We start from the raw sequence: 27,090 nt of genomic DNA, 5'->3' as shown, positions 1-27,090 counted from the left end.
GGTGCTTACAATGCCAACACTAAGAGTGTAGGCCGATCCAAGTCTCTTTGTGTCTGCTGTCAACTTTTTCAATTTTCTTTCTGCCTGCTTGAGGGCCTATAGGGCCCAGCAATAAATATGTGCCTATAATATTTCTTGCTTCTCACTAAAGAGAAGACATGTCTTGTAAGCATTTCTCCCTATATTAGGGAGTTCTCCTCATTCACTCCTCCTCCCATGACAGCCCACAGGAATGGAATTGGGGAAGGGTGAGTGGTTAGTTCTTGGGCTGGCTGGTTCCTAGACCTTCCTTCATAAGGCCTAAACATTCTGGTTTAGTGGACAGAAGAAGAAATAGTAGAGGTAAAACTAACTGCCCACGGGTATGTCTTTCTTTCTTTCTTTTTTTTTATTAAATATATTTTATTGATTTTTTACAGAGAGGAAGGGAGAGAGATAGTTAGAAACATCGATGGGAGAGAAACATCGATCAGCCGCCTCCTGCACATCTCCTACTGGGAATGTGCCCGCAACCCAGGTACATGCCCTTGACCGGAATCGAACCTGGGACCTTTCAGTCCGCAGGCCAACGCTCTATCCACTGAGCCAAACCGGTTTCGGCGGTATGTCTTTCTTTATTGTCTGTTCCTGCTAACTCTACATAAGACTGAATGACCTTGTCAGGAGATGCCAAGCACAGAGATGATATGCAAAATATTTAATAGGTGGGGTGCTGACTGGTCAGAAGAGATGTGGTCTCAGGGCTGGGGCAGAGTCCTGCAGGCCCGTGTTCCCTCTAGTTGCTGGATCAGGGATGCTGGCAGCATTGCTGCAAGGTACTCAGGGGATGTAGGTCACAGTCTTGGCACTAACAATAGCAAGTATTTAGTACCAGGACAGCGGTACTGATAGAAACTGCTGAAGATCACTCCTGCTTATGGGAGCTCATCAGAGTGTCCTGAGTAAAGCCGTCTCTGCTGAGTTTTTCCTAGTGCAGGAGCCTGCCCTACTGTGCCAGGTTGGCTCTCTGACAACCCCTCCCCATGACTGTCCCATGGCCACTTGTCTGATCAAGCTGGACTACCTCCTATGTGTCCACTAGACCCCAGGGAACTCACACATCTCTACAATGCCAAAAGCGAGTGCAGCAGGCATTCCAAGTCTCTCCCTGCTGCCAACTTCCTCCAGTTCTTTTTTGCCTGCTCAGATGGGTGAAGGATACAGCAGTAAATCTATGTCTAAAACATTTCTTGCTTCTTGACACTTCTTGTAGGTACCACCCCCAACCTTTAATAGGGGTACTCTTAGAGCTGCCTTCAGTTTGATGGTCAGGGAGAAAAGCCAAAGTATTCTAGATGATTAGATAGCCTATGATATCTCCCCACTCACTGATGACTTGGGTTAAGGGAGGGGATGAGAGGAAAAACCTCTGCACAGTAAGTATATGAGATAGAATTAGTATCTCCTTATAAATCCCAAGAGAAGGGTCTGGCCTATATTGGAGGTGGCCTCTTGTAGGCTTTCGCTATGGGATGGGATAACTGAAAGCTGTTCCTTCAGATTTCAGACAATACCACTAATTCTGGCCAAAAGAAAAAATCCTTCTCAATATCCTGTTATACTTATTTGAAGAGGCACCCAACATAATGAAATATTATGTTTGGTTCAAGAAAAATGAGCACCAAGTACACATGGAATAAAATAAATTGAGGAAGCCTATTTCTATTGGTGATTATTTGGAGATGCTGATTAATCCATTGTGCACATATTTATGTTTAATTAGAAACTGGGAAGCTTCAGGATGTTATTCTAAAACACAGTCTATTGGCATTATGGCATCACATTCATGTGGGAGAAATAATGTGAGAAGATTTTCTTGGTAAATTATTTTTTAGCGACCCTGTTTCATAAAAAGCATGTAGTTTTACTCAGATGTTATAAGAAACTAAGTCTGAGGATAAGTTGATTTGCTATAATTGGAATAGGCTTATTGCAGTCGTTTTACCCCTTTAAATTATGATCCCAGCATTCAAACATCTGTTAGACCATAGCATCTGTTTCATATTTGGGATGCATCCCTACAAATTAGGAGAGTGTTCTTTTTTAATGAGCTCTGATTTAATAGGGAATCCTTTTTTTTAAATGATTTATGCCAAAGAAAGAAAATTCATCTTTCTAGTACACCCAGCTCCACAGCAAAGTGCCTCAAAGGTCCACACTTTTCTAACACAAAACTGTTTAATAAAGACATATTAATATAAAAGTTAGGTGTTTTACAATTTAGTGTTTAATATTTTAAAAACCATATAGATCCATTCATCTATGGATAGACATTGAGGCTGCCTCCAATTCTTGGCTATTGTAAATAGTTCTGCAATGAACTTAGGGGTGCATATATCTTTTCAAATTAATATTTTTGGTTTTTTTCTATACTTAAATTTAAAAAGCAGAAATAAAAACCATGCATATGTGTTTGTATATATGTGTAACACACACAACTAGGAACTGAAGAGAGGGCTACACATTCCTAATATTCAAGCAAGATAATCACTTCTTTTAGCAGGTTTTGTTATTTATTTGTTTGTTTTTATTTCAGAGATAGGAAGGAAGAGAGATAGAAACATTAATGAGAGAGAATCATTGATTAGCTGCCTCCTACAAGCCCCCTACTCGAGATGGAGTCCACAACCTGGCACGTGCCCTGACTGGGAAATGAACTGTGACCTCCTGGTTCAAGGATCGAAGCTCAACACTGAGCAACACCAGCAGGGTGATAATCACTTCTTTCAAATAAATTGTCTGAACAATCTATAGTCTGAAAGACACTAGACAAATACATGGTCTCTCTGTTTACAAAGTCCTATTTACAACTCTAACTCCAAAGGCACACTATACGCAAGATCCTTACTATTGAAGTTCTACCTGCAGTAGTACCTTGCTACTGACTCACCCACTTCTTTTGCTTTTTTTTTTAAATCTTTATTGTTGAAAGTATTAAATATGTCCCCTCTCTCCCCCACTGACCTCTTCTAATCCATCTCCACCCCCCGCCCCAGGCCTACACCATCCTATTGTCTGTGTCCATGGGTTATACATATTTGCTTACAAGTTCTTTGGTTGATCTATTCCCACCCACCCATCCTCCCCGCCTTCCCTGAGATTCCGCACTCTGTTCCATGCTTCCATGTCTCTGGATCCACTCCATTCATCAGTTTATTTTGTTCATTAGATTCCACATATGAGTGAGATCATGTGATAACTTGTCTTTCTTTAACTGGTTTATTTCGCTTAGCATAACACTCTCCAGGTCTCTCCATGCTGTCTCAAAGGGTAAGAGATCCTTCTATTTTATTAAAACTACTAGAGGCCTGATGTACAACATTCATGCACTCAGGAGGGGTGTCCCTCAGTCTGGCCTGTGCCCTTTCACAGTCCAGGAGCCCTCAGGGGATGTCTGACTGCCTGCTTAGGACCGAGGGGAGCAGCTGGACATCCTTAGCACTGCCGTGGAAGCAGAAGAGGCTCGCGGAGGGAGAAGAGGCTCTCGCCGCACTCCGCCATTAGGTTGATTTGCATATTACCCTTTTATTATATAGTACTGGAGGCCCAATGCACGAAGAGATTCGTGCAATAGGCCTTCCCTTCTCCTGGCTGCCGGCACAGGTTTTCCTCCGGCACCTGGGACCCAGGCCTTCGCTCCGGCCGGAGCCGCCTTTAGTATTCCGTCTTTGCGGCTCTGGCTCGCCTTCAGTCTTCCCTCCGCTGCTTGGAGCCTACGTATACAAATTAAGCGCCATCTTCGTTGGTGGTTAATTTGCATATTGCACTTATTAGCCAATGGGAGGCATAGCTAACATACGGTCAATTGCCATGTTTGTCTATTATTAGATAGAAAGGAAGGATTCCCTGTGGTCTTCATTAAGTTTTCTAGTCATTTGCAGATCTCTATTTGGGTCTGAGTTTATCTCACACAGAAGCTGGTCAGCTTAATGTCAGACAACAATAGATTAGTTTATTCTGCTGTTTATACACTTCTTTATTGTTTCAGACCTCTATATTTTTATATTTCTAATTTGGATCTGGCTAAACTTTAAAAGCTTAATGTTAAGACATTTAAAACTCCTAAATTTTTATGATATAAGCTGCCATAAAATTTGGAAAATGACAGGCCATCCCATTAAATTAACAAACTACTTAAGATTTGTAAAAGAACTATATCACTAAAAACAACAACAACAAAACACCTCAGAAGGAAATCATAGGAAGGAAGTCAGAAACATGAGAGGGAAAAAAAGTTTATAAGAGATTTTGGTTACCCATTTTTTTTTACCTCCTAATTTGTCTCACCAGAAGAAAGAACTATTATTATGGTGTCCTAAAAACATTTTTTCCATGAGTTTCCTTAAGGCAGAGCAGTCACAGCTTGGCAAAGTCACCTCTCCTGCCCACCCTAAAAACTCCTGGCATCGTCCCTCCCAACCCATCACCCACCTCATAGGGTTTATAAAAACACATTTTTTACTTTGCCAAAGGAATTTTAAATCCATGTCAGATCAGATGTACAACTGACAGATGTTATAAAACCTGACTTAGAACATGTCATTTGAGTTCTTCTCTAAAAACAACAAAAATTAAAACATCAACCACCTGGTTTAAAAGTAGTGCATTCTATTCTAGGGATTTACCGATGTTATAAGAGAATCCGCAAAGAGGAAAAGGGCCTGGTCCATTCTTCTGGGTTCAAGCTGGACTTATTTAACTGATGAGTGAGACGAACCTGACCTTACTTTAAAATATTACTGCCTGTGAAAAGGATTTTGCAATTTCCCTGAGTAACCTTTTTCAATGCTTAATGACTTTTAGTAACAAGACGCCTTTTTTTTTCCTTTTTCTAAATTTAAGGTTAGCCCTCTCATTGTTGAAAATTAGATACAATACACTTTATGGGCAAAGGTGAAAGGGCACAGTTAAAGGAATATGATTAATTTCTGTAATTTCCACCTCTGCATAGCTCATCTCGGTATATTCTTAGAAACTTGCCTCTGCTAGTTGAAAGAGTGCAGACTTTCCACAGCGTCTTATAGGTTCGGCACCACCCAACTGCGAAGTGTTTGAAGAAATCTATATTGAAAACAATTCATATAAAGAATATTAATTGTGATATCAGAATTCTTGCTTCCCATTCATACATTCAGGAGCTTTCCTTAGTTTATGAGAACAACATTGTTCCCAAGTACCAAATACAGTCGGGCCTTGACTTACGAGTGTCCCGACTAACGAGTTTTTCGAGATACGAGCCGTCTCTCGGCCAATTTTTTGCTTTGAGTTGCGAGCTAAAATTCGGGTTATGAGCCAGCTTCAGATACCCCACCGCTAGTTGGCGCAGCGAACGTCACAGTGAACGCCACAACATCAGCCCAGCATCACGTGTCTCACTCATTCACTGTTGATTTGACATACAAGTAATTTGAGTTACGAGCTCCATCATGGAATGAATTAGACTTGTAAGTCAAGGCCCCACTGTAACTTTAAATGTGGCATGCTTGGGATTATAATTTTCAAACCAATTTTAGTAAATAATCTCCAAAACAGCAACAAAAAAACAGGCATGACTATGGTGGCTATTTAATGACAAGAGTATTATCTTTTATATTCCAGGCTTTAAATTTAATTCTAACCTTACAAGAAGACACACATTTCTAGATAAGTATCAACTCATCAAATGGTCATATATAAAAGAGCTATTTAGAGCCAATTTGTAATTACCAAAGTGACTAGTTAATTGTGCAAAGGAATATGTTTGGGAGCTCTGAGGAAAGAATACCAAGTCAAGTATTTTTTTGACAGTCCAATATAAATGTCCTAAGCAGTATGGCAGGAGCTGGGGAGCTAAGAATTTTATATAAAACATTGGCTCTGCCTTTGAGACTATGTTCTAAGTACACACAAGGATTGGCAATTAAAACCACAAATCTAAATAAGTTGTACAATTAAGGACCTATGTTGTAGCACACACATATACATACAATATTACACTGACTGCATACTCTCCTTCCAGTTTGGCTAAACAGTAGCCAGGCACTGATAACAATGAACAGCACTGTCCTTTGTCACTTTTCTATGAAAATTTCATTTTCCATTTCTACCCTAACTCAGTAGAGAACTCAGAAGGACATATGGTAAGCATCTTCACAAAGTGTGCTTTCCCTGGAGAAGTTCTGTCATCATTAGAGCAGCTAGCTGGCTTTTTGTATTCTTTGTGATTCCGAATTCTTTCTCCGTTTAAGACAGCGACATTGCTCAGTTCCCTATAGGAGGCAATCCTGCCATAGGTGACCCCAGCCCCGCCCTCAGGGGAGTCTATGGAGCTGTCAGCTCCAGGAGAGTCTAGGTCACTGGTTCTCAACGTTCCTATTGCCGCGACCCTTAAATACAGTTTCTTATGTTGTGGTGACCCCCAACCATAAAATTATTTTCGTGGCTACTTCTTAACTGTAATTTTGCTACTGTTATGAATCGTAATGTAAATATCTGATAGGCAGGAATGTATTTTCATTGTTACAAATTGAACATAATAAAGCATAGTGATTAATCACAAAAGCAATATGTAATTATATATGTGTTTTCCGATGGTCTTCGGTGACCCCTGTGAAAGGGTCATTCGACCCCCAAAGAGGTAGCGACCCACAGTTTGAGAACCGATGGTCTGGGTGCTTTACTGCTAGCGGGAATTCTCCCTAAAAGACCTGCAGCATAAGAGGCCTTTGTAGAGACAAATATTTAATAAGCTACCTGGGCTATTTACAAGGGCCTAGTTTGAGAAGTTTTAAGGACTTTTTCTTCCTAGGTACTATCATTTTTCACAGAGTCCTTTCCTATTCATCATAATCACTTACTTTTTCTTTAGAAGATCAATTTATGAGGCTCAATCTTTCTGAAGTTTGGAAAAATTTCCTTTAGCTGGACTTTCTGATATATGCCACTTCTACTTTTTCTAGACAAGTTGAATTTAATTACTCACCTTATCACCAGACTAATAGAAGCAAACACATTAATATAATCACCAATTTGCACTAACTTGAAGGAAGAACTGAACATGAATGCATCCCTTAAACCAAGGTTGTATAATAGAAAGAACATGGCTTTTTTGTCAGACAGATGTGCCTTCATTAACTTTTTGCTGTGTGGAGTTAAGCAAATAATTAAGACTTTGAGCCTCATTTACCTCATCTTCAAAATAGAAAAAATAATACCTGCCTCATATTACTGTTGTGAAGGTTAAATTTTATGTTGGTGAAGGGTTTGGCACAGTGCTAAGCCCATATTATGTTTTTAATAAGTAGTGCATATATTAGTAATAAGGATCTATCATTAACACTAATAAACATAAACTCTTTTAGTACAATTGCAAAAATTAGTTATACACTGAAATTGGAAAAGAATTAAAAATTGCAATGTCACAGGATTATTGTTAAACTTAATAAAGTGCAGAATATTACATCTGTCACATACCCATATGACACCCTCAAGAACTGCTGAAGGATAACAAGCTGGGTAGAGCAGCAGGGATAGCCCATGACACAGTTTTAGTTCTTCCACTGGCTCCCTCTGCTGTCACTTTTGTAGATTTATGCTCCCTGATTCTACAGGTGTTTGTTCACTACCATATATCTTGTGCCTAAAGCAGTGCATGGCACAACCAAGGCTCAGTGAAGAACTAGTGAGGGCATGGATATATTATCGGCCATCTGAGTTTATGCTCAGCTGTCTGAGTCAGGCCTTGAGAACGGTTCCTTACCTTTCAAAAGGAATCACCTGAGTTTAGCAAGAACAATTTTCCTCATTGCCCGAGAGGAAAATTGTGTAGGTATAGGGAAGTATTTTAAATGCTTCAAGTTGCTGGAAAGCTGATTTCCAAAGGGGCATGTGTGGAAAGGATCAATATGTTTTAGTCCAACATTTATGGAACAGTAAAATTTTTAGCCCGGCTGGCGTGGCTTAGTGGTTGAGCATTGAACTATGAACCAGGAGGTTGCGGTTCGATTCCCAGGCAGGGCACATACCCGGGTTGCGGGCTTGATCCTCAGTATGGGGCATGCAGGAGGCAGCCGATCAATGATTCTCTCTCATCAATGACGTTTCTATCTCTCTCTCCCTCTCCATTCCTCTCTGAAATCAATAAAAATATATTTTTAAAGAGATTTTTCATGGAGCGTCTTAGTGACAAGATATGCTTTCTAAAAATATCTTTGGCTTATTAATTGGAGTAGGGACTGAAAAAGCAAATATATGTTAATGTCCATGGCTGGAGCCTTCTCTCTGTTTCTCTACAGCATTCACATGGCTGGTCCTTTCTGGAGAACTCCTCCCTGGGCTTCTATCAGTGCAGGGTGCTTGTTCTTCTACTCCAGCCATGGGCAAACTACGGCTATTATTGAAAAGAATAAAACTAAAAAAAAAAAAAAAAGACCGTACCCTTTTATGTAATGATGTTTACTTTGAATTTATATTAGTTCACACAAACACTCCATCCATGCTTTTGTTCCGGCCCTCCGGTCCAGTTTAAGAACCCATTGTGGCCCTCCAGTCAAAAAGTTTGCCCACCCCTGTCTACTCTCAGGCCACCAGTTGTTCTCCTTTGCTGGCTCTCCCCGCTATAGTGACCCCTCAGGGTTTTGTCTTAAAGTTGCCTCTCTTTTTACTTACACATGATTCTCTTCATAATCTCATCTACTCTGAGGGTTTCAATTATAGGCATAGCTTGTACAATGACCATTTGTTACATGTTATACCACTTCCTTCCCCATTCCCCCCCATTTTTTATTTTTGTTTTTTTTTTCCTATTTAAGACACACATATCCTTTCAAGTAAGAACAATATAGTTAATATATGTTTTTCATGTTGGTCAGCTAGTGGTAGAAGTGCATGTTGCCACACTCCTGGGTAGAGGACACTAGGGGGCCATACTGCATAGTATGTTCCTGGCTTTGCTTTTCATTTTCCTTGAACTAATGGTGCTTGACAATCTGTTAACTCCACTGTAGTCTCTCCTCCGGTTATTATGTAATGCTTTGATTTTTTTTATAAAAAGGTTAGGTGTAATAGTACATGAGGCACAGCATAAGTGCTAGGAAAAATTCTCACCCTGGATGTTAATCTACTAATTTTTTAGCTGGCCTGAGGTATAGGAGTACAGGTGGTAAAGATAAAAATTGCCAATTAGATAATGGTGGAAAGTCTTCTGCAATTACAAGGAGTACCATAAACATTGTACCCTGTGACAAAATGACCAATAACTGAATAAATAACTGAATCAAAGAAAAAATGAACAAAGTGAGATGACTGGTCTACCATACCCTAAAGAAATATTAATGCTTCCAATAAAACATGTAATTTTCTCATACTGAATAGCTGCAGTGTGAGTATATGGAGTTTTTTTCAAATGCAATATTCTGTAACACACTGGGCATTTCATCATGAAAACAAATGCCTGAAATGTGCACCTATTGCATATATTCACTTCTGATAATGACTTAAACTTGGTGTATTTATATTAAACTTTTAAGTTTAATATTCAAATCTGTCTAAATCATCCAGGTTAGCTCTTTGTCTTCCAAATAAATATGTAATTTTTCAATGCAAAGATATGCTGTAGGTGTAAGAGTCAGCCATAGAGCAGAGAATATGGTCATGGCTTTCAGATTTGTTAAATAATGGAATACAAGAGCTCCCTTCAGGCTTTACATTTGCTCATTAGTCTTCAGTGAATGAGATCTAAAAAGTGACAGATGTTTTACTTTACCTGTATACAATGAAAGATGCAGCTAGGAAACTCATTCTAACCAACTTAATGATAGGGGCCTGGAAAGTGTGATGGCTCTTCACATGGGCTGGGTTAAATGTAGGCGAATTTGAGTGTCAATAAGGAATGGGAGACAGGCTGACATGGGGGAAAGCAGGTTCTGTACTCTATTATTTCTTTCTAGATCTTACAGAGCAGACATATTTTCTCCTTTTAAATGTGAGCATTCATTTAAACCTACAAGAAAAATGTTCTTCACTCAGTTTCATGGCTCCGTATAGGCCAGTGATGGCGAAACTTTTGAGCTCGGCGTGTCAGCATTTTGAAAAACCCTAACTTAACTCTGGTGCCGTGTCACATAAAGAAATTTTTTGATATTTGCAAACATAGTAAAACAAAGATTTATATTTTTGATATTTATTTTAAATATTTAAATGCCATTTAACAAAGAAAAATCAACCAAAAAAATGAGTTCGCGTGTCACCTCTGACACGCGTCATAGGTTTGCCATCACTGGTATAGGTTAACCTCAGTATTAAAACTTATCAGGTTTGGTTAATAAGAAAAAATATCCTTCTCAGCTTGCAAGGCAGAGACTTAGGATTCATTTATGAAAGAAAAACATTTTCAATTTAAAGAAATGCCCAAGGCTTATAGTTTTTTTAAAGGGTGTGTTTCTAGGATAATGATGTTGCACAATAAATGACTCATTGCAAAGAGTAGATCTAGCTAATCTCTTCCTGGAGTTACTGACAACGGCAAATTAAATTAACAGGAATGGTCTCTAAGAATTTTATAAGCCTGATCTTAAAATGAAATTATAGCTGAACACTTTAAAACAGTAAATTGATTTCTAAATTATATAAAAAAATTTTTTTAAATAGAAGTATATGTAATAGGAGTGAGAATCCCTATGAAAAGGGATGGAGGCATAAAGTGGCGCACTGGGAAATTTTCTATTACACGTCCATCCCTTCCTTACTTCATCCTTTCCCTAAGAGGTCCCAGAAATACTAGGAAGTGCCTTAATAATGACGAATAGACAGCTTTTAGTAAAAATTTTAAATTATAGAGCAATGGTCCCAAACTCTTATTTCCTGATAGTAAATGTTTTGGAAATGCAAATTCTCAGGCCTTACTCCAGACTCAGTAAGTCAGAAACTTTGGGGGTGGGGCTCAGCAATCTGTGATGAAAATGACTTGAAGGTGACTCTGGTGTTATTTAAAGTTTTAGAACCTCTACTCAGACTAATTAAAACACGAATTACTAGAGTCTCTGTGTTTTCTCAAAGGTGATGGGTGTTTTATGAAGTAATTATAAGAGCTTTAGGGATATGATCACAGTAATTACAGCCTATTCTATTTCTGCAATATACATGCTCATAGTTCACCTAGTTAAGTCGTGTTTAGTTTTAAATAAACCAGCAAAGTATTAGGCTGACAAAAAGGTCAACTCATAAGGTGCTAAGAGATTGAACCTTACTTAGGGTTTTCTTGGGTCAGTGGAGGAAAATTATAGAGAAGTTACATATTGGAGAGAATCAAGTACTTCTCTCACATAATCACATATAATGTTTACTCAATAACGAGGTCTGTTATAACTTGTTTAATTTGCTTAGGAATTAAAAGGCTCACATTATCAAACTAGGCAAAATAATATACTGAGTTGGGAGGGGATATTGCTTTTGATCTTAGGGGAAACATTTTGTTTTCCCATCATGCATGCCTTCCTCCATTACGATGTCTTGAAACTACAACTAATAAATTTCCAAAACGATTTTGTTAAGCTTCCTCAAATCTTCTATATATCCCACAGCCAAAATAATGAAGACCTCAGGAGACAAATGCTACTGAGAAGACATCTGTGCAAGGAAACATCTCCTTGCACAACGTCCAAGTCAGAAGAGGTTCTTTTTTCCCCTGGGTGGGGAGGACCTCCTCGTGCTTGGAGGAATGCATACACTGAGCAGTAAGGACAAACTGACTTGCTATAGAGAGGCACAAAATCTGGTCCCCCAGAGTCACAGGACACAGGCTGTTACAGCATCAAACTGCTCTTTCAGAGCTGCCCAGGGCTCCAGAAGCTCTTAATAAATCTAATGATGGTATTGCTCAAATAACGATCACATTCTCTGTGGTGATGGCTGTTAGATATGCACCAGCACCTGCTGACGTATCCCATACTTACATGTTAAGTTGAATACTCTTGGTAGGTAAGGTGTAAATATCAAGTGTGTCCAAGATGAGCTACTGCCTTTCTAAAATTCATGCTGGAGTGCAGAATTTAATCAAACACAATTTGTGGCAAATACATTCTGTTTTGGAGGAAGTGTTTCTAAAAAGCTGGATGGGATTCACTCAGGTATCAAGATTAAAGATAAATTTAGAAAACAGACTATCCTAATGAAAAATTATAATAATATCTTAATTTATTCAAATTCATCAAGCAAATTGTTCTTAATGAAATGATAGCATTTGATACTGTTTTTGCCATTTTCATTGCATCACCCTCAACAGCTAATAAGTGAGGCCGAAAAGATGAGCAGGCCACTGTGCTAAAAAGTCACAGGGGTTGACACAACTGTCCCAAGAGGAAGCAGCTTTTGACTTAAGGGCTGAAAGTAATTTTTATCATTTTCAAAATAAGATGCCAGGTTTTCTTCTGCCAAAAGGATATCATTTTATATTTCACTTATGCAGCATTCTATTCAACGAATCAAAGTGATTCAAAACACCAAAACTAAACAGAAAAGTCCTGCTTGTCATTTTCTCTCAACCCCATATGGGACTGATCAGTTTATGATATGCTTTTTACTGGAATTAATATAAAGGAAAAGGGGGAAAGAACTAAAGCAGACAGCATCTTATTTTCAAGAACTATATATACATTTTATGTTTCGTCATATAGTGCTCATTGGAAACGAGCCTATGGAGGAAGCCAGTGCCTTGTGGCCATATCAAGCCTATTGTATTTGCCTCCTAATCACATCTACCAAAAAAAATGCTCTCTAGTGTGTGCTTTGTCTCTGGCTGACAAATAAAAGAAATCCGAGATCCTGCAAGAGCTGACTGGACCCAAGCCTGGGATTAATGAAAATACTGGCTGAAGCTATACCACATGAAAGCTAATCACAGATGATTTCACAGGTCAGATTCACTACTGCATTGCTGTGAGAGTTATTCATGAATTACAGCATATAATTTCACTATTAGGAAAATTTAATAAATTGGAATCCTATGGCATTCATGTTGACAGCAGTTTTTCCAAGCTTTAAAAATAAATTAAAGAGAAACCAAGATGGCGGCATAGGTAAACACTGGAAATTGCTGCCTCTCACAACAAATTCAAAATTACAACTAAAAGGCAAGATGGACATCATCCTGAACCACAGGAAGGCTGGCCGAGTGGAAATTCTACAACTAGAAGGAAAGAGAAAAGCACACTGAGACTCAGAGGAGGTGCAGAAGTAAAGTGCAGAGGTACGGAGGCACACGTGGAAAGGGCTGCCAACTGAGAATGTGGCTGTCTTTTTCAATCGGGAGGGAGACACAAGCTCCCGACATCTCTGAACTCCAGTTCAGGGCGAGTCTTTGGGGACACAGACTCATATGGGGAGAAACTGGAATGTCTGGCATCAGTCAGAACTCGAGGGCGGCTTTCTCTCAGAGGTGCTTGCAGTGATTACCGGGACACTGAGACGGGGGGGACTCTTAGGGTAGGACTAAGGAGCAGCCATAGCTGCTTGCTCCGCCCTGTTGATCCCCTGAAACCCCACCACACCCAAGCTGTGCGCAGAGGCTTTTGCATATGAAAGGCCTGGCCCTTTGCAATCTGAAAATTACCTAACAAACTGCAGCTGGGTCAGAGAGACCCAGAACTTCCAAAAGAAGGCCCAAGGTCCCACAGCAGCTTGCATTGCTTCACAGCTGGGCCTCATCTGGGCACCTCCAAACCCCAAACAAAGAAGAGGAATCTGCAGATCTCTCCATAGCTCCTGCTGGGTAGCCTCAGGCAGAGGCTAAAATTAGCACCTCCTTAGAGATCCAAGAGCCAGTGTACCCAGTGGTCAGAGTGGGACCATCCAAATTACAACTCCTCAGATCCATATCGGACACACTCAGGGTGCAGACTTAGTGAGCACCAAAGCCCCACTGAAGCAAGTCTTGCCCCAGAAGGGTGTCTCCAGCACAGAAGGTCTCCCACTGCAGACACAGCTGATTCTCACTGCCAATTGGCCTGGAGGTCAATTCCTCCCAGTGATACCTACAACAATCAAGGCTTAACTACAACAAGACTGTGCACACAGCCACAAAGGGGTGCACCAAGAGTGTCCACCTCAGGTAATTGAGGAGGCTGAGCCACTGAGCCCTATAGGACACCTAGCACAGAAAGCCACTGTATCAACACAGGGAAGCATAAAAAATGCGGAGACAAAGAAACAAGTCACAAATGACAGAAATGGAGGAAAACAAATTACTGGGTATAGAGTTCAAAACCACACTTATAAGGTTTTTCAAGAATTTTCTAGAAACCGCCGATAAATTTAGTAAGACCCTCAATAAGTCTAGTGAAACTGCCGATAAATTTAGTGAGACCCTCAAGAAATCTAATGAGACCCTCGAGGTTATGAAAAAGGACCAACTAGAAATTAAGCATACACTGACTGAAATAAAGAATATTATACAAAGTTCCAACAGCAGACTAGAGGATCGCAAAAATCAAGTCAAAGATTTGAAATACGAAGAAGCAAAAAACACCCAACCGGAAAAGCAAAAAGAAAAAAGAATCCGAAAATATGAAGATAGTGTAAGGAGCCTCTGGGACAACTTTAAGCGTACCAACATCCGAATTATGGGGGTGCCAGGAGAAGAGAAAGAGCAAGATATTGAAAACCTATTTGAAGAAGTAATGACAGAAAACTTCCCCTACCTGGTGAAAGAAATAGACTTACAAGTCCAGGAAGCGCAGAGAACCCCAAACAAAAGGAATCCAAAGAGGACCACACCAAGACACATCATAATTAAAATGCCAAGAGCAAAAGACAAACAGAGAATCTTAAAAGCAGCAAGAGAAAGAAACTCAGTTACCTACAAGGGAATACCCATATGACTGTCAGCTGATTTCTCAACAGAAACTTTGCAGGCCAGAAGGGAGTGGCAAGAAATATTCAAAGTGATGAATACCAAGAACCTACAACCAAGATTACTTTATCCAGCAAAGCTATCATTCAGAATTGAAGGTCAGATAAAGAGATTCACAGATAAGGAAAAGCTAAAGGAGTTCATCACCACCAAACCAATATTATATGAAATGCTGAAAGGTATCCTTTAAGAAGAGGAAGAAGAAGAAAAAGGTAAAGATACAAATTATGAACAACAAATACACATCTATCAACAAGTGAATCTAAAAATCAAGTGAATAAATAATCTCATGAACAGAATAAACTGGTGAATATAATAGAGTCAGGGGCATAGAAAGGGAGTGGACTGACTACTCTTGGCGGGGAGGAAGGGGTGTGGGTGGTGGGGGAAGAGAATGAACAAAAATCGTACACCTATGGATGAGGACAGTGGGGGAGGGGGGTAAGGGCAGAGGGTGGGGTGGGAACCGGGTGGAGGGGAGCTATGGGGGAAAAAAGAGGAACAACTGTAATAATCTGAACAATAAAGATTTATTTTTAAAAAAATAAATTAAAAACAAGGCAAAAATGAAATAAAGAATTACTAGAAAGTGCTTATTTTGAATGAACTCTTTAATGAATGGTTACAAAATGGGTATACTATATGGAGCTGATCTGACTATGATTACAAGAAAGACAGCAAAAGAACAGTAAGTACTCAGTTATGAGTATTATGTCAGGAAGGGAAGAAGCACACCTAAAGTTCACTATACATTATTAAAACTTCACTCCAGTATTTCCCCGAGTTCAGTAAGTTTTCTGAGCCCTATAAGTATTTTAAAAGAAGAAGAGGAAGAAGGCCATACCTCTGCAAACTGAAACAAGGCTGATGCTTGACACTGTTTTGAAGGAGCATCGGGGTGGGATGTACTTGAAGATATCTGAAAGGAAACAAGTAGTTTTTAATGCACAAAAACACTTTCCCATATCAGAGTAATAGATTTTGCCATATATTCCCACTGTAGACACTGATGAAGAATCACACTCAATCCCTTTTAGAAGAACAGTGCAAATTATAAAGGAAGACAAAGGCCATGTTTCTAAAAACAGGTGATTTAAAGAACAAAGACTGAGTTTAGCTCATTTGCCATGTCTCTTGTAAGGGTATTAGCTACATGTCAAATAGCATTGAGATGAATTTCCTTATTTCAATGGATTTCTTAAAATATTATTAAAAGTTGGAAGCTGCAAGTAAAGACAGTCACCTTCTCTCTTCCCTACACCACTACCCCCCAAGCTGTTTTCGGCTTAGGCGCAGTTGTAAAACAATATTGGAAAAGCATATGGATGTGGGACAGGGTATCTGGTATCTTAGATCTGTTCCTCACTAGCTACATGACCTTGCACTGTTCAGCTAATCTTTCTGCGATTTTCCCCAACTGTAAATCGATAATGTCAGTCTCCATTTTATAGGATATGGCAAGAAAATAAGCCATAATAGAGCAATAGAACTCAACAAATTGTTCATAATACCACTAGTGGCCCGGTGCACGAAATTCATGCAGGGGGGCGGGGGGTTGTCCTTCAGCCCGGCTTATACCCTCTCCAATCTGGGACCCCTTGGGGGATGTCCGACTGACGGTTTAGGCCCGATTCCCTTCTCGACTGCCGGTTTAGGACCGATCCCTGTGGATCGGGCCTAAACTGGCAGTTGGACATCCCTCTTGCAAAACAGGACTGCTGGCTCCTAAGTGCTCACCTGCCTGCCTGCCTGCCTGATTGCCCCTAACCACTCTGCCTGCTGGCCTGCTCGACCCCAACTGCCCCCCCCGCCAGCCTTCTCACCCCAACTGCCCCCCATCGGCCTGATTGTCCCCAACTGTCCCCCTGCCAGCCTGCTCGCCCCCAACTGCCTTCCCCTCCTGACCTTATTGCCCATAACAGCCTCTGCCTTGGCCCTGCCACCATGGCTTTGTCCGGAAGGATGTCCGGATGGTCTCCCAGTCTAATTAACATATTACCCTTTTAATAGTATAGATAGAGGCCTGGTGCATGGGTAGGGGCCAGCTGGTCTATCCTGAAGGGGGTCCTGGATCAGGGTGGGGGTTCCCTTGGAGGGTGGGGCCAGCTTGGGCAAGGTGCTGATGGCCATTTGCAGGCTGGCCATGCCCCCAATGGGGTGAGGGACCCCCTATTGGGGGGCGTGGTGGCCTGGGTAAGGGGCTGATGACTGTTTTCAGGCTGGCCACACCCCCATTGGGTAAGGGTCCCCGCTGGGGGGTGTGGCCAGCTTGGGCGAGGGGCTGAGGACCCTTTGAGGGCAGTTTGCAGGCCGGCCAAGCCCCCAGCTTTGTCTGAAAGTCTTCTGGTCTAATTAACATATTACTCTTTTATTAGTATAGATGCGCTCCCCCCCTCCCCCTCACACACACACACACACACACACTCACACACACTACAGCTGCCTGACAGTGGACAGAGGGTTCTGCCACACCACATTTAGTTTAACTAAGAGACCTTTTGTTTCTACTTGGCCCTAATTATGGTAGCCTCATTAGTTTGCACTGAGGGCCATGTGGAAAACTTTCCAAGGATTTTTTGAGAGCAAGGTCAATTATTAATTTTGGTTCCAAAGTGAACAAACTCTGTCCAGCTACAATATAGGGTGAAAGTGAGTCACAAAAGCAGAAAGCCTGGACAATATAAAGTCAGCCCATTCCCAGGCCAATAAAAATATTTTTCATCAATTAATTGTGCTCATCAACTCCATCAAAGAGTACTTACAAAGCAAAAAATGTACCTTAATCATAACTCTTCAACCACAAAAATCAATTCTAATCTCAATTAAATTATGTTGGCTAGAAAAATAATGAAACCAGTTTTGGTGACACAGTATCAAAGCTCTATTTAAGGATAAGAAAGAGTAGAGAAAGTAATGGAATCATTGACTTTATTCATTGCTGAAGCCATTAGGAAAATTTTAATTCTACTCTAAGTCCTAATTCAGACATCTAAACATTTTTAGAATAAATATAAGTAAAAACAAGTCCTATTTAACAAACTAGATATAAACAAACTATCATAAATGGGTAGTTTTAACCAAGTGCTCTGACAACACTGAACACATTGAGGATAAAATCGTAGACCTCCTCTTGGTCTAACCATGAAATCTGTCAGTGCAAGTCATGACAGACTGCAAATAGGAATCCACAAGGATTTTCCTGAAGTCCTGGGAATTATACACCAGGTAGGTCTTACTTCAGACATCACTTTTCATTCCTACCATCCCTCTATAAAAGTTTGAGAAGACAAATAGTTTATGTAAAGACAAATGTCTTTCTTCAAGGCTTAAATCAGACAGTGGACAAAACAGAACCAGTATAAACCATCTAGATTTTTGAAAAGCATTTCACAGGTTTCTCTCTCAACAAAAGGTCATTTTGCACATTAATATTGGGATAAAACAGATATTCCGTTAATGACATGAGTAGGGGGCTCCTGAAGAAATATTACATCAGGGACTCTTTATATCAAAAAGAACAGGAAATCTCTTTGGAATCTTCCATGTGCTGTAGAACACACAAACATGTACATATGTCCACAAAACCAAATTTCATATAACATTTTAGAGATTTCATTAGATCCCTACGGGCTTAGAGATCAATGGTTAAGCATCTCTGCTTTCAAAGTTGGGGCCAACACTATTTCACATGAATATAACTACTGGAGAACAGGGTGAATCCCCTGTTACATTAATACATTAGGAAACAATGTACAAAACAACTGGAATTCATGGTGCATCCACAAAAAGGCAGAAAGGAAAGTGATAGATGAGTATCATGTCAGCAAATTTATAATATTCCTGTGCTATCTACAGGGCATTTAGTCATATTATAAACAACGTCTTAAAAGGAATAGCCTAATATACCACTGTAAAAAGCAGTTTGCCAATGAAAATGTTGAGAACCACCAGGAAAGGACAACATTAGAGAGGAAAAAAAATCTGAAACTTAAATATGCTCTCCTTGCATAAAACGGTTATGCAACAGGCAAATGTTAGAAAGGTTGAATGAAAGACAATTCCAGTGATCAAAGGGAGATGACATGCTTTAAAGTTCAGGAAAAAACTAATTAATCAAAGCTCCATATTGAGTTCTGGGGTAAATGAAGATATTTTGGGAAGCAGTCTTGACCTTTAAACTTGATATCAAGGATAATGTGCTTTTGTACTTCATCTCTTTCAACCAATGTTAAAGATGTATTGAGCCTAACAGGTTTGACAAAACACAGTAAGACTTCAGATATTTCAATTAAAAGAAAATAGAACTTAAAAAAAGGAATGCATAGTCAATGAACAACCAGGAGTTGTTTCTGTCTTCACATTTAATATCTGATAGGTGACTAATAATAATTCAATTATGCTATTTTTAAAAATTGATTTTAGAGAGAGAGGGAAAGGGAGCAGAAGAGAGCTAGAAATAGAGAGAAACACCAATTGGCTACCTTCCGCACACATCCCAACCAGGGATCAAACTCACAACCTGGGAATGTGCTGGGATTGGGAATTGAACCCGAGACCATTCAGTACAGGGGATGATGCTCCAACCAATTGACCCACACTGGCCAGGGCTCAAAATTCTTAATTTTACTATCCATGAATAAAAATTATTGATAAGGCTTACGTGTAATAATAATCAGGACTTAATAATAATTTTTTATACACATATAGTTATTCTTTAATTGAGAGATTCTGGACTTTCAACTATCTTTCAAAAATTAAATTTTTCCATTTATAGTCAACTGAGCTAAGCAGAGTTCATCATTGTTTTAAGTTATTGTCATCAGCTCAGATTTAAGCTCATTTTACAATTTCCTTATTAAGCATAAATTTCAATGTATTACCTCAGCAAACTGAAATAATGGTGACTTCTGACGCAATTCAGGGGATTCTGAAACATCAGGCCTGCAGGAGCCAGAGGACATCTGAAACAAGGAAAGATGGTATGAAGCATCACAGGAATCATTTCTGGAATACGACAGAAGATAAATGCCACCTAAAATGTTCCTATTTGAGGAAAGAATGGTTTTGATTGCCCCAATTTGAGGCAATACTGTGACAAAAAAGTACTTATATTCTGCAAATTTTATACAAGATGCCATTCAACTGTAAATAATGCCATAAATAGCAGATGAGCAAGACAATGCATTTTAAAAAGTTAATATTCACCATTTCTACAATGATGCCCATTTGATCTCTTGGAGTTCTGCGACCAAATCCAAAGAATATCTATGTCTTTCATGTTCTGTGTTTCTCCAATATTTCACATCACCAAACTACATGAACATATAAGAGATTTGAAAATACAAACAAAACTAAAATCACATTCGTGTTTTCCAGGGTTTTCATGCGTTTACACACAAGCCCCAACCTTAGAAAGGTTAGCATTTGCTTAGAAATTTATTTTATGCTACATATTTTCTTTTTTAAAATATATTATTTATTTATTTCAGAGAGAAAAGGAGAAAGAGAGATGGAAACATCGAGTGTCATTGATCAGCTGGTTCATAAGTTGACACTCAACCACTGAGTCACACAGGCCAGGCCATATTTTCTTTTGTACTACTTATCATTTTTGATAAACATGAAGGCTCTGTTATCTTCATTTGTGATTTTCATTATTAACAACAGTTACTGAAACATCACAGATTTATTTTTCAAAATTCTTGCTATTAATCAAGTACTCATTTCAGGAAACACATTTCTTTTATCTCAATGCGTAAAACTGACTCATTTCTGCATCTGGGTGACATAATCGCTTAGGTACACAACTTCATTTCAAAAGTCATAGGAATCACAATGTTAGAGAGAGAAGGATTTCATCATCCTCTCATCTAACCCTTTTTACAGCTGAAGAAACTTAGCACCAGAGTGGTGAATAATACCTCTCTCTCCTACATTCAATGATCTTATTCTTTAGCTACATGGCACTGAGCACTGATCACCACAAGACACAAATATCTGTTTATTGTCTGTCTCCTCGCAGGGGCTTTGTTTAGCGGAAGACGCTGTCTGGGTACAATGTAGATACTCAACAAGTATTTGCTGAATAAACTAAATTAAAGTTAACCATAAGTCTTCTAAATCACAAATTAGTGTATTCTCTTCCCTCTTTCCTGCATGACAATAAGTGTTAGGAAAAAAGTTATCTTTCACTTTAAAGAAAAAAATATAAAGATGTTAAAAATATTTTTAAGTAACATTTCTAACAAGAAAATATCCAAGTCCACTGTGAAAACCTAAAAAACAAAAAAACAGCAGATAAATTATCTACAATGTTATCTCCTCAAGATAATCACTGTTAATATTCCATGCATATTCTTCCAGCTGTTTATGTAGATAATATTTTCAACAAAAATGGAATATTATACTATCTATCTATATAAAAGGCTAATATGCAAAGTGTCTCCTTGCTAATATGCAAAGTGTCCCCTTGGGAGTTCAACCAGGAGAGACCCGGAATTTGATCGCTTGCTATGATGTGTGCTAACCACCAGGGGGTGGCACGGAACAAAGGAAGGCCCTGGCCAGCAGCCGGCAGCCAGAGGAAGGAAGGCCCCAGCCAGCAACTGGAAGGCAGACCCTAGCCAGCAGCTGGATGGCTCCGATCGGCCCTGATCACAGCCAGGCCTAGGGACACTACCCATGCACAAATTTCGTGCACCGGGCCTCTAGTAGTTAGACTATTCTTTTAAAAAAAATACATTAATTCTTCTGTGCTAATAAGCCTTTTCCAATGTAATTTTAATAGTTGCAAGGGTTATATCAGATGGTTAAATCCAATGGAAAGAGCTGGCAGTCACCTAGGCTACTTCCCTGAAAACAGTTTCTCACTGAACCTCTTGGTCACACACTGAAGATGTGATTCTCAAAAAGCATCATGGACCGTTGGGCAGGTGCAAGCATTCAAAATGTTAATTGTCTCTTCTGGATTTGAAAGAGTAATGGCTACCTTCTCTCAGATAAGCTCCATAGAAAACATGCAAAGCTTTAATCTGCCACCTGTGGGTCTGGCTGCCAAAACCTGACTCTCTCACTGGCACATCACTATTTGACAAGTTGTGTGCCAAATGGCCCAACAGTGTTTTATTTGCTCTCCAAATTTAAAGTTAAATGAGGCTCTCTGCAAATCATTCTGATGCTCTTAAATAAAACATCCTTTTTAAATGAGAAATCAAATGTAAGTATTATTTTTAAAAAATATTTTTTTTGTTGATTTCAGAGGGGAAGGGAGAGGGAAAGATAGATAGAAACATCAATGATGAGGGAGAATCATCACTTGGTTGCCTCCTGCACACCCCACACTAGGAATTGAGCCCACAATCCAGGCATGTGCCCTGACCAGGAATCTAACCGTCACCTCCTGGTTCATAGGTGGATGCTCAACCACTGAGCAACAATGGCCAGGCCAAATTTAAGTAATTATTAAGGTACCATAATCTTGCATGTTATATCAACTGTACTATGCAATCAAAGAAGTCTATGCATGTGGGCTGTGCTTACCATAAACATAGCAGACACACAATGAATATCTGTTGACTGACTTAATTCTCTATGTATATGTGAATATGAAGAATCTCAATGATCTAAACAAAAATCACACAAGCGTTGCCCAACAGTTAAAACAACAGTAAAAGAATCACTAAGGCTATGCATTTTAGAGTCTATAAAAACCTATTTACTGTTACCTTAAAGCAGTGTTGATTTAACAAAGAGAACAAAATTAGGAGCCGGCAGAATTGGGTTGCCACTAAGCTATGTGATTATCTGACTCTCTCCAGCCATGGGCAAACTACAGCCCGCAGGCCAGATCCGGCCCGTTTGAAATGAATAAAACTAAAAAAAAAAAAAAGACCGTACCCTTTTATGTAATGATGTTTACTTTGAATTTATATTAGTTCACACAAACACTCCATCCATGCTTTTGTTCCGGCCCTCTGGTCCAGTTTAAGAACCCATTGTGGCCCTCAAGTCAAAAAGTTTGCCCACCCCTGGTCTAGTCCATAGCAGAATAGAAGCAAAAAAATCAGCTGGGCCAAAAATCAGAAGAGTGAGGATAAGAAAAGGGAAGAAGGAGGGGAAAAATACAAAACACAGTGCCAGCAGCAAGCAGACACAGGGAGAAGAGAGAAAAGCCAAAAACAACAGACACAAATGCTTACAAAGCATTGTGGTCTATCTAAAAGAAATTAAAGTAGAGCAAATGGCCCCGAAGTTTCTCCTGAAGGCATGAGTTCACTGCAATAATTAATATTTATAACTATGATTCTAAGTTGTCAGGATAAGAATAATTATAAAATATATCCCTTATTAAAAGGCAGAAATGCATGTGACACATACTAGACATATTTCCATCTAAAATCTCAAAATGTAAAAATGGTTCAATGGCATGGGAGATGTATATATGTAGAATTCATTCTTGAGTGGTTGATAAGTAAGGCATCTAATACAAGTGTGAATATCTGTGCATGCAGGATATATACACACACATTTAGAAAAAAAAATCTGAGATTACGATCCACATCGAATGAAGAAGGTATTGCCCACAAAGGACTCCTATTTAACAATGTCATTAGTCAGAGAATCCCAGGTTCTCTGACTTGTTGCCTTGTGCTTTGTATTTACAGTGCTCTAAATTACTTGTTATGGATAAACATCAATTCCTCAATATCCATTCCTATGCTTGCATCAGCTTACTCTCCAAATATAACTGAATATAAAGAGTCTAAAATATTTGTTAATTAAGAGGAAAGAAAAGACACTGAATAAGTGGAGGTTAAATAAAGGAAGAAAAAACACACCAAAGGGCTGTTTCTAGAAATAGTCTCTGAAATAATCCATAAGGCCACTAGGTGTAGCTATGCACCCAAGAAAGAAAACAGCTAAAGTGATTTCAAAAGCAAAGTTAACCACATATTCAACTTCCTTTACATCCAATCTTTCCTTTGATTTAGCTATAATTCACAATAACCAAGAAAGAGGGATGGTTATGATGAAATAGTATTTTTCCCCCCATAGGTGCAGTTTAGATCTTGAAAACTGTAGACATAGGAACATGACCCAGGCCCCTGATATAAAACAAGATCACACCAGTCAGATGTACTGTAAGTGCTTTGGAAAGTGAGGTATTAGCAAGATCTGCTCCTACTTCACACGGTACAAGACTACAGCTACCCTCAGCTAGACTGTGATGAACACACAAGCAACAAAAGGGTAAGTGCACTTTTATCTGAACTACACATTCCTGCCCTTGGTTAATTCAAATATTTATTGAGTACCCACTCATTCAACAAATGTTCAATAAACACCTATTATATGTCCAATAAACACCTATTAAGACTGCTGAATTCAAGAAACTTACATTCTACATATATGTTTTTTATGCTGAGGAATAAAATTAAGACTAAGGGAATGTGTTTGGTCCTTAAAATGATCACTATTCAAATACAGGGGAAAGCTACACACATACCAGTAAGAATGTAAGTGCATAATGGTGGAATATTACAAGGCTTGTGGGAAGACAAAGAGGCAGTCTCCATTCTTTCTAGGGATGGTGGAAGAAAGTAAGTTAACATCTGAGATATATCTAGAAGGAACACCAGAATTGCGGAAAAGATGTGGCAACAGCAGGAGGAAGAGTATGGAGGCAAGTGCCCTGTATGTGTGAAAACCAGTGACTTTCCCCATGTGGCCGAAGGTTAAGATGTTGGAAATGTAATGGGAGATGAATGAGGCTGAGGGGAATTTGAATTCTATGTTAAGTTTGAAAAGTAAGCTGAAGGTAATGGGGAGCCAGCCAAGGTTTCCAGTCAGAGGAGCTGCATAATGAGACGTGCAGCTTGATAATTCTGTCAGTGGAGTGCAAGATGACCTTGGCCGGGGAGTGACTGAAGGCAGGAGACCAATTAGAAGGCTAAGGAAATAAACCAGCTGAGATGTGGGGCCCCAATTAAATCAGAGATGGTATTTTCGAAGCCTCAGTAATTGTCTGGAAGGATGTCAGGGCTGAGGAAGAGAGGTCAGATCATGCCAGTATTTCTAAGGTAGGTTAAAACCTTTCACTGAACCAGGGAACTGAGAGAAGGAAGAAAGATTAAGCAGGGCTGGGGTGTGTGGTTGTCTACTGTAGTAGGAGAAGGTTTTGGGGGTAGAGGGTTCCATTTCAAAGTTCAAGTGTAATCCTGTGTGACTCCACCATCCAGTGATCTGATTCTCACCCTCGTTCAGACTGATCTAGCCTTTCATACAACAGTGGCTTTTGCCAGGTACCCTGCTGTGACAGTACCTGAGTGATCTTTCATTTGCATTTAATGAGATGTTAAATGAAGTTCTCAAATAGACTTGATCTTTAACACAGGTGAATTAAATGTAAGCATATTACACCCAAGTTAGTCTTCAAAATGTTTTTAAAGACTAAGATGAAGACACTCTTGATTAAACCTAAATCAGGTTACAGAGTCCTAAAGCACTGTACTTGGCTGGCCGACCCAGGCCTGAGCTGCAGCAGAGAAGAGCACTGGGCTCTCCTGGAGAGCATAACCAAGTAACACTGCAGAGACTGAGCACTCCCCAACCAGAGCACTCGCCAAACACCTGGGGGAGAGGAAGAGTAGGTCCCTGGTTTCACCTTCATACCATGAGTAGAGTTCTCCTATTATTATACGCTGTGTGGCAGAGCACTAGTATGGAATTCCGGGATAGGCTCCAAGCGACTTCCACAAACAAGCTACTGCCCTTTCCACCACCTCTGGGAGACTGAGGAGCTCATACAAATTCATCGCTGTTTTGAGCACTACACCCTGGGAACTCATTGAGAATAGATGCTTGTCAAATCCAAGTTGGATAAGATGACCTGATTCTCTGGGCTTTGAGCCTCAGTGCTGACAGATGGAAGAGGCTGGGCTGGATGGGCAGCTCCAGCTAAAACAGCCAGTGAACAGTGATGTAAAACATGAAGGTCTCTACCTGAGGAAAGAGAGAATTCAAAGAGCCCATTTGCTATGTAATGTAAACTTTAAATATGGCATATTTCCTCAGAAAATATGTTCAGAAGCTATAAAACTATGAGAAAGGAATAATAGCTTTGATTGTGTGGGATAAGAGTTGGGGAGGGGGGGGCGCGGAATTCAATGGATTTTAGCATCCTAAAAGCAGCCTAAGAAAGACACATATTAAACTAGCTCAAATCTAACAACAGGTAGGAAAATTATCTTCCCTACTTCACTGATGTCAGAAATTATAATAAAGATGAACACTTTCAATTTTATTTAATACATATTTGTTTTAAATTTAACAAAGTATTTAAAATATGGATGTAATTTAACAAATACTGGTATAACTACCTTTTCTTTATTTCAGATTTCACCTACCTCACCATTTAGTGGAAAACATATGGGTTTAAGTTTTAGTATTATGACTTTCTTGCTTTATGACATGAGAATAATAATAATAAACCAACCTCACAGGACTTATGGGAGGCTGAAATGAGATTATCCATGTAAATGCTTATTAGCACAGGGCCGGGGCCCAGAAACAGGACTCCACGAGAGAACTGGCCTGAACTGAGGTCAGGTGGGCTGAATCACAAAGGACCTGTGTGCTACTCAAAGACTGATGCTAGTCCTCCTGCTCCTGGGTTCAAATCCTGGTTCTGTCATTTCATAGCTGTATACTCTTGAGCAGGTTATTTAACCCTTATCTGCCTCCTCTTTTGCACCTAATAGTTTAATATCCTATATAATAAAAGGCTAATATGCAAACTGACCGAACGGGGAACTGGTTGCTATAATGTGCACTGACCACCATGGGGGCAGACGCTCAATGCAGGAGCTGCTCCCTGGTGGTCAGTGCACCAGAAGCCGGGCTCACAGCTCCAGGACTGTGAGAGGGTACAGGCCGGGCAGAAGGACCACCCTCCTCCCCACCTGAGTGCACAAATTTGTGCACCAGGCCTCTAGTTTACTTATAAGGAAAATAAGACTTAACTCATAAAGTTTTATGGAAATCAAGAGTTACTCTCATGTAATGCACTTAAGAGCAATGCCTGGAATGAAGGAAGTGCTCAATAAATGTTAGTTGTCATAACTAACCACACTGCAAGCAAGTGGGGAGCCCAGCAGCTTCAATCCTAT

The 27,090-nt window shown here is 39.7% G+C and overlaps 1 protein-coding gene across 21 annotated transcripts in view; it reads right to left on the bottom strand.

Moving 5' to 3' along the window:
- Positions 1-27,090, bottom strand: part of BBX (BBX high mobility group box domain containing) — a 295,838-nt gene that overhangs the window by 49,220 nt on the left and 219,528 nt on the right. For 20 of the 21 annotated variants that reach the window (XM_036351112.1, XM_036351117.1, XM_036351131.1 and 17 more), the window contains 3 exons: positions 19,804-19,884; positions 15,768-15,842; positions 5,020-5,100 (listed from right to left, as the gene is read on the bottom strand). In XM_036351112.1, the coding sequence (XP_036207005.1) occupies positions 5,020-5,100; positions 15,768-15,842; positions 19,804-19,884 (237 nt within the window). The remainder of the gene's footprint in view (positions 1-5,019; positions 5,101-15,767; positions 15,843-19,803; positions 19,885-27,090) is intronic. The other variant, XM_036351129.1, reaches the window with a different exon arrangement.

This window comes from Myotis myotis, unplaced genomic scaffold, assembly GCF_014108235.1.
Source record: "Myotis myotis isolate mMyoMyo1 unplaced genomic scaffold, mMyoMyo1.p scaffold_m19_p_2, whole genome shotgun sequence".
Taxonomy (NCBI): domain Eukaryota; kingdom Metazoa; phylum Chordata; class Mammalia; order Chiroptera; family Vespertilionidae; genus Myotis; species Myotis myotis.
The sequence above is the reverse complement of the archived record's forward strand: the minus strand, read 5'-3'. Positions and strand labels throughout refer to the sequence as shown.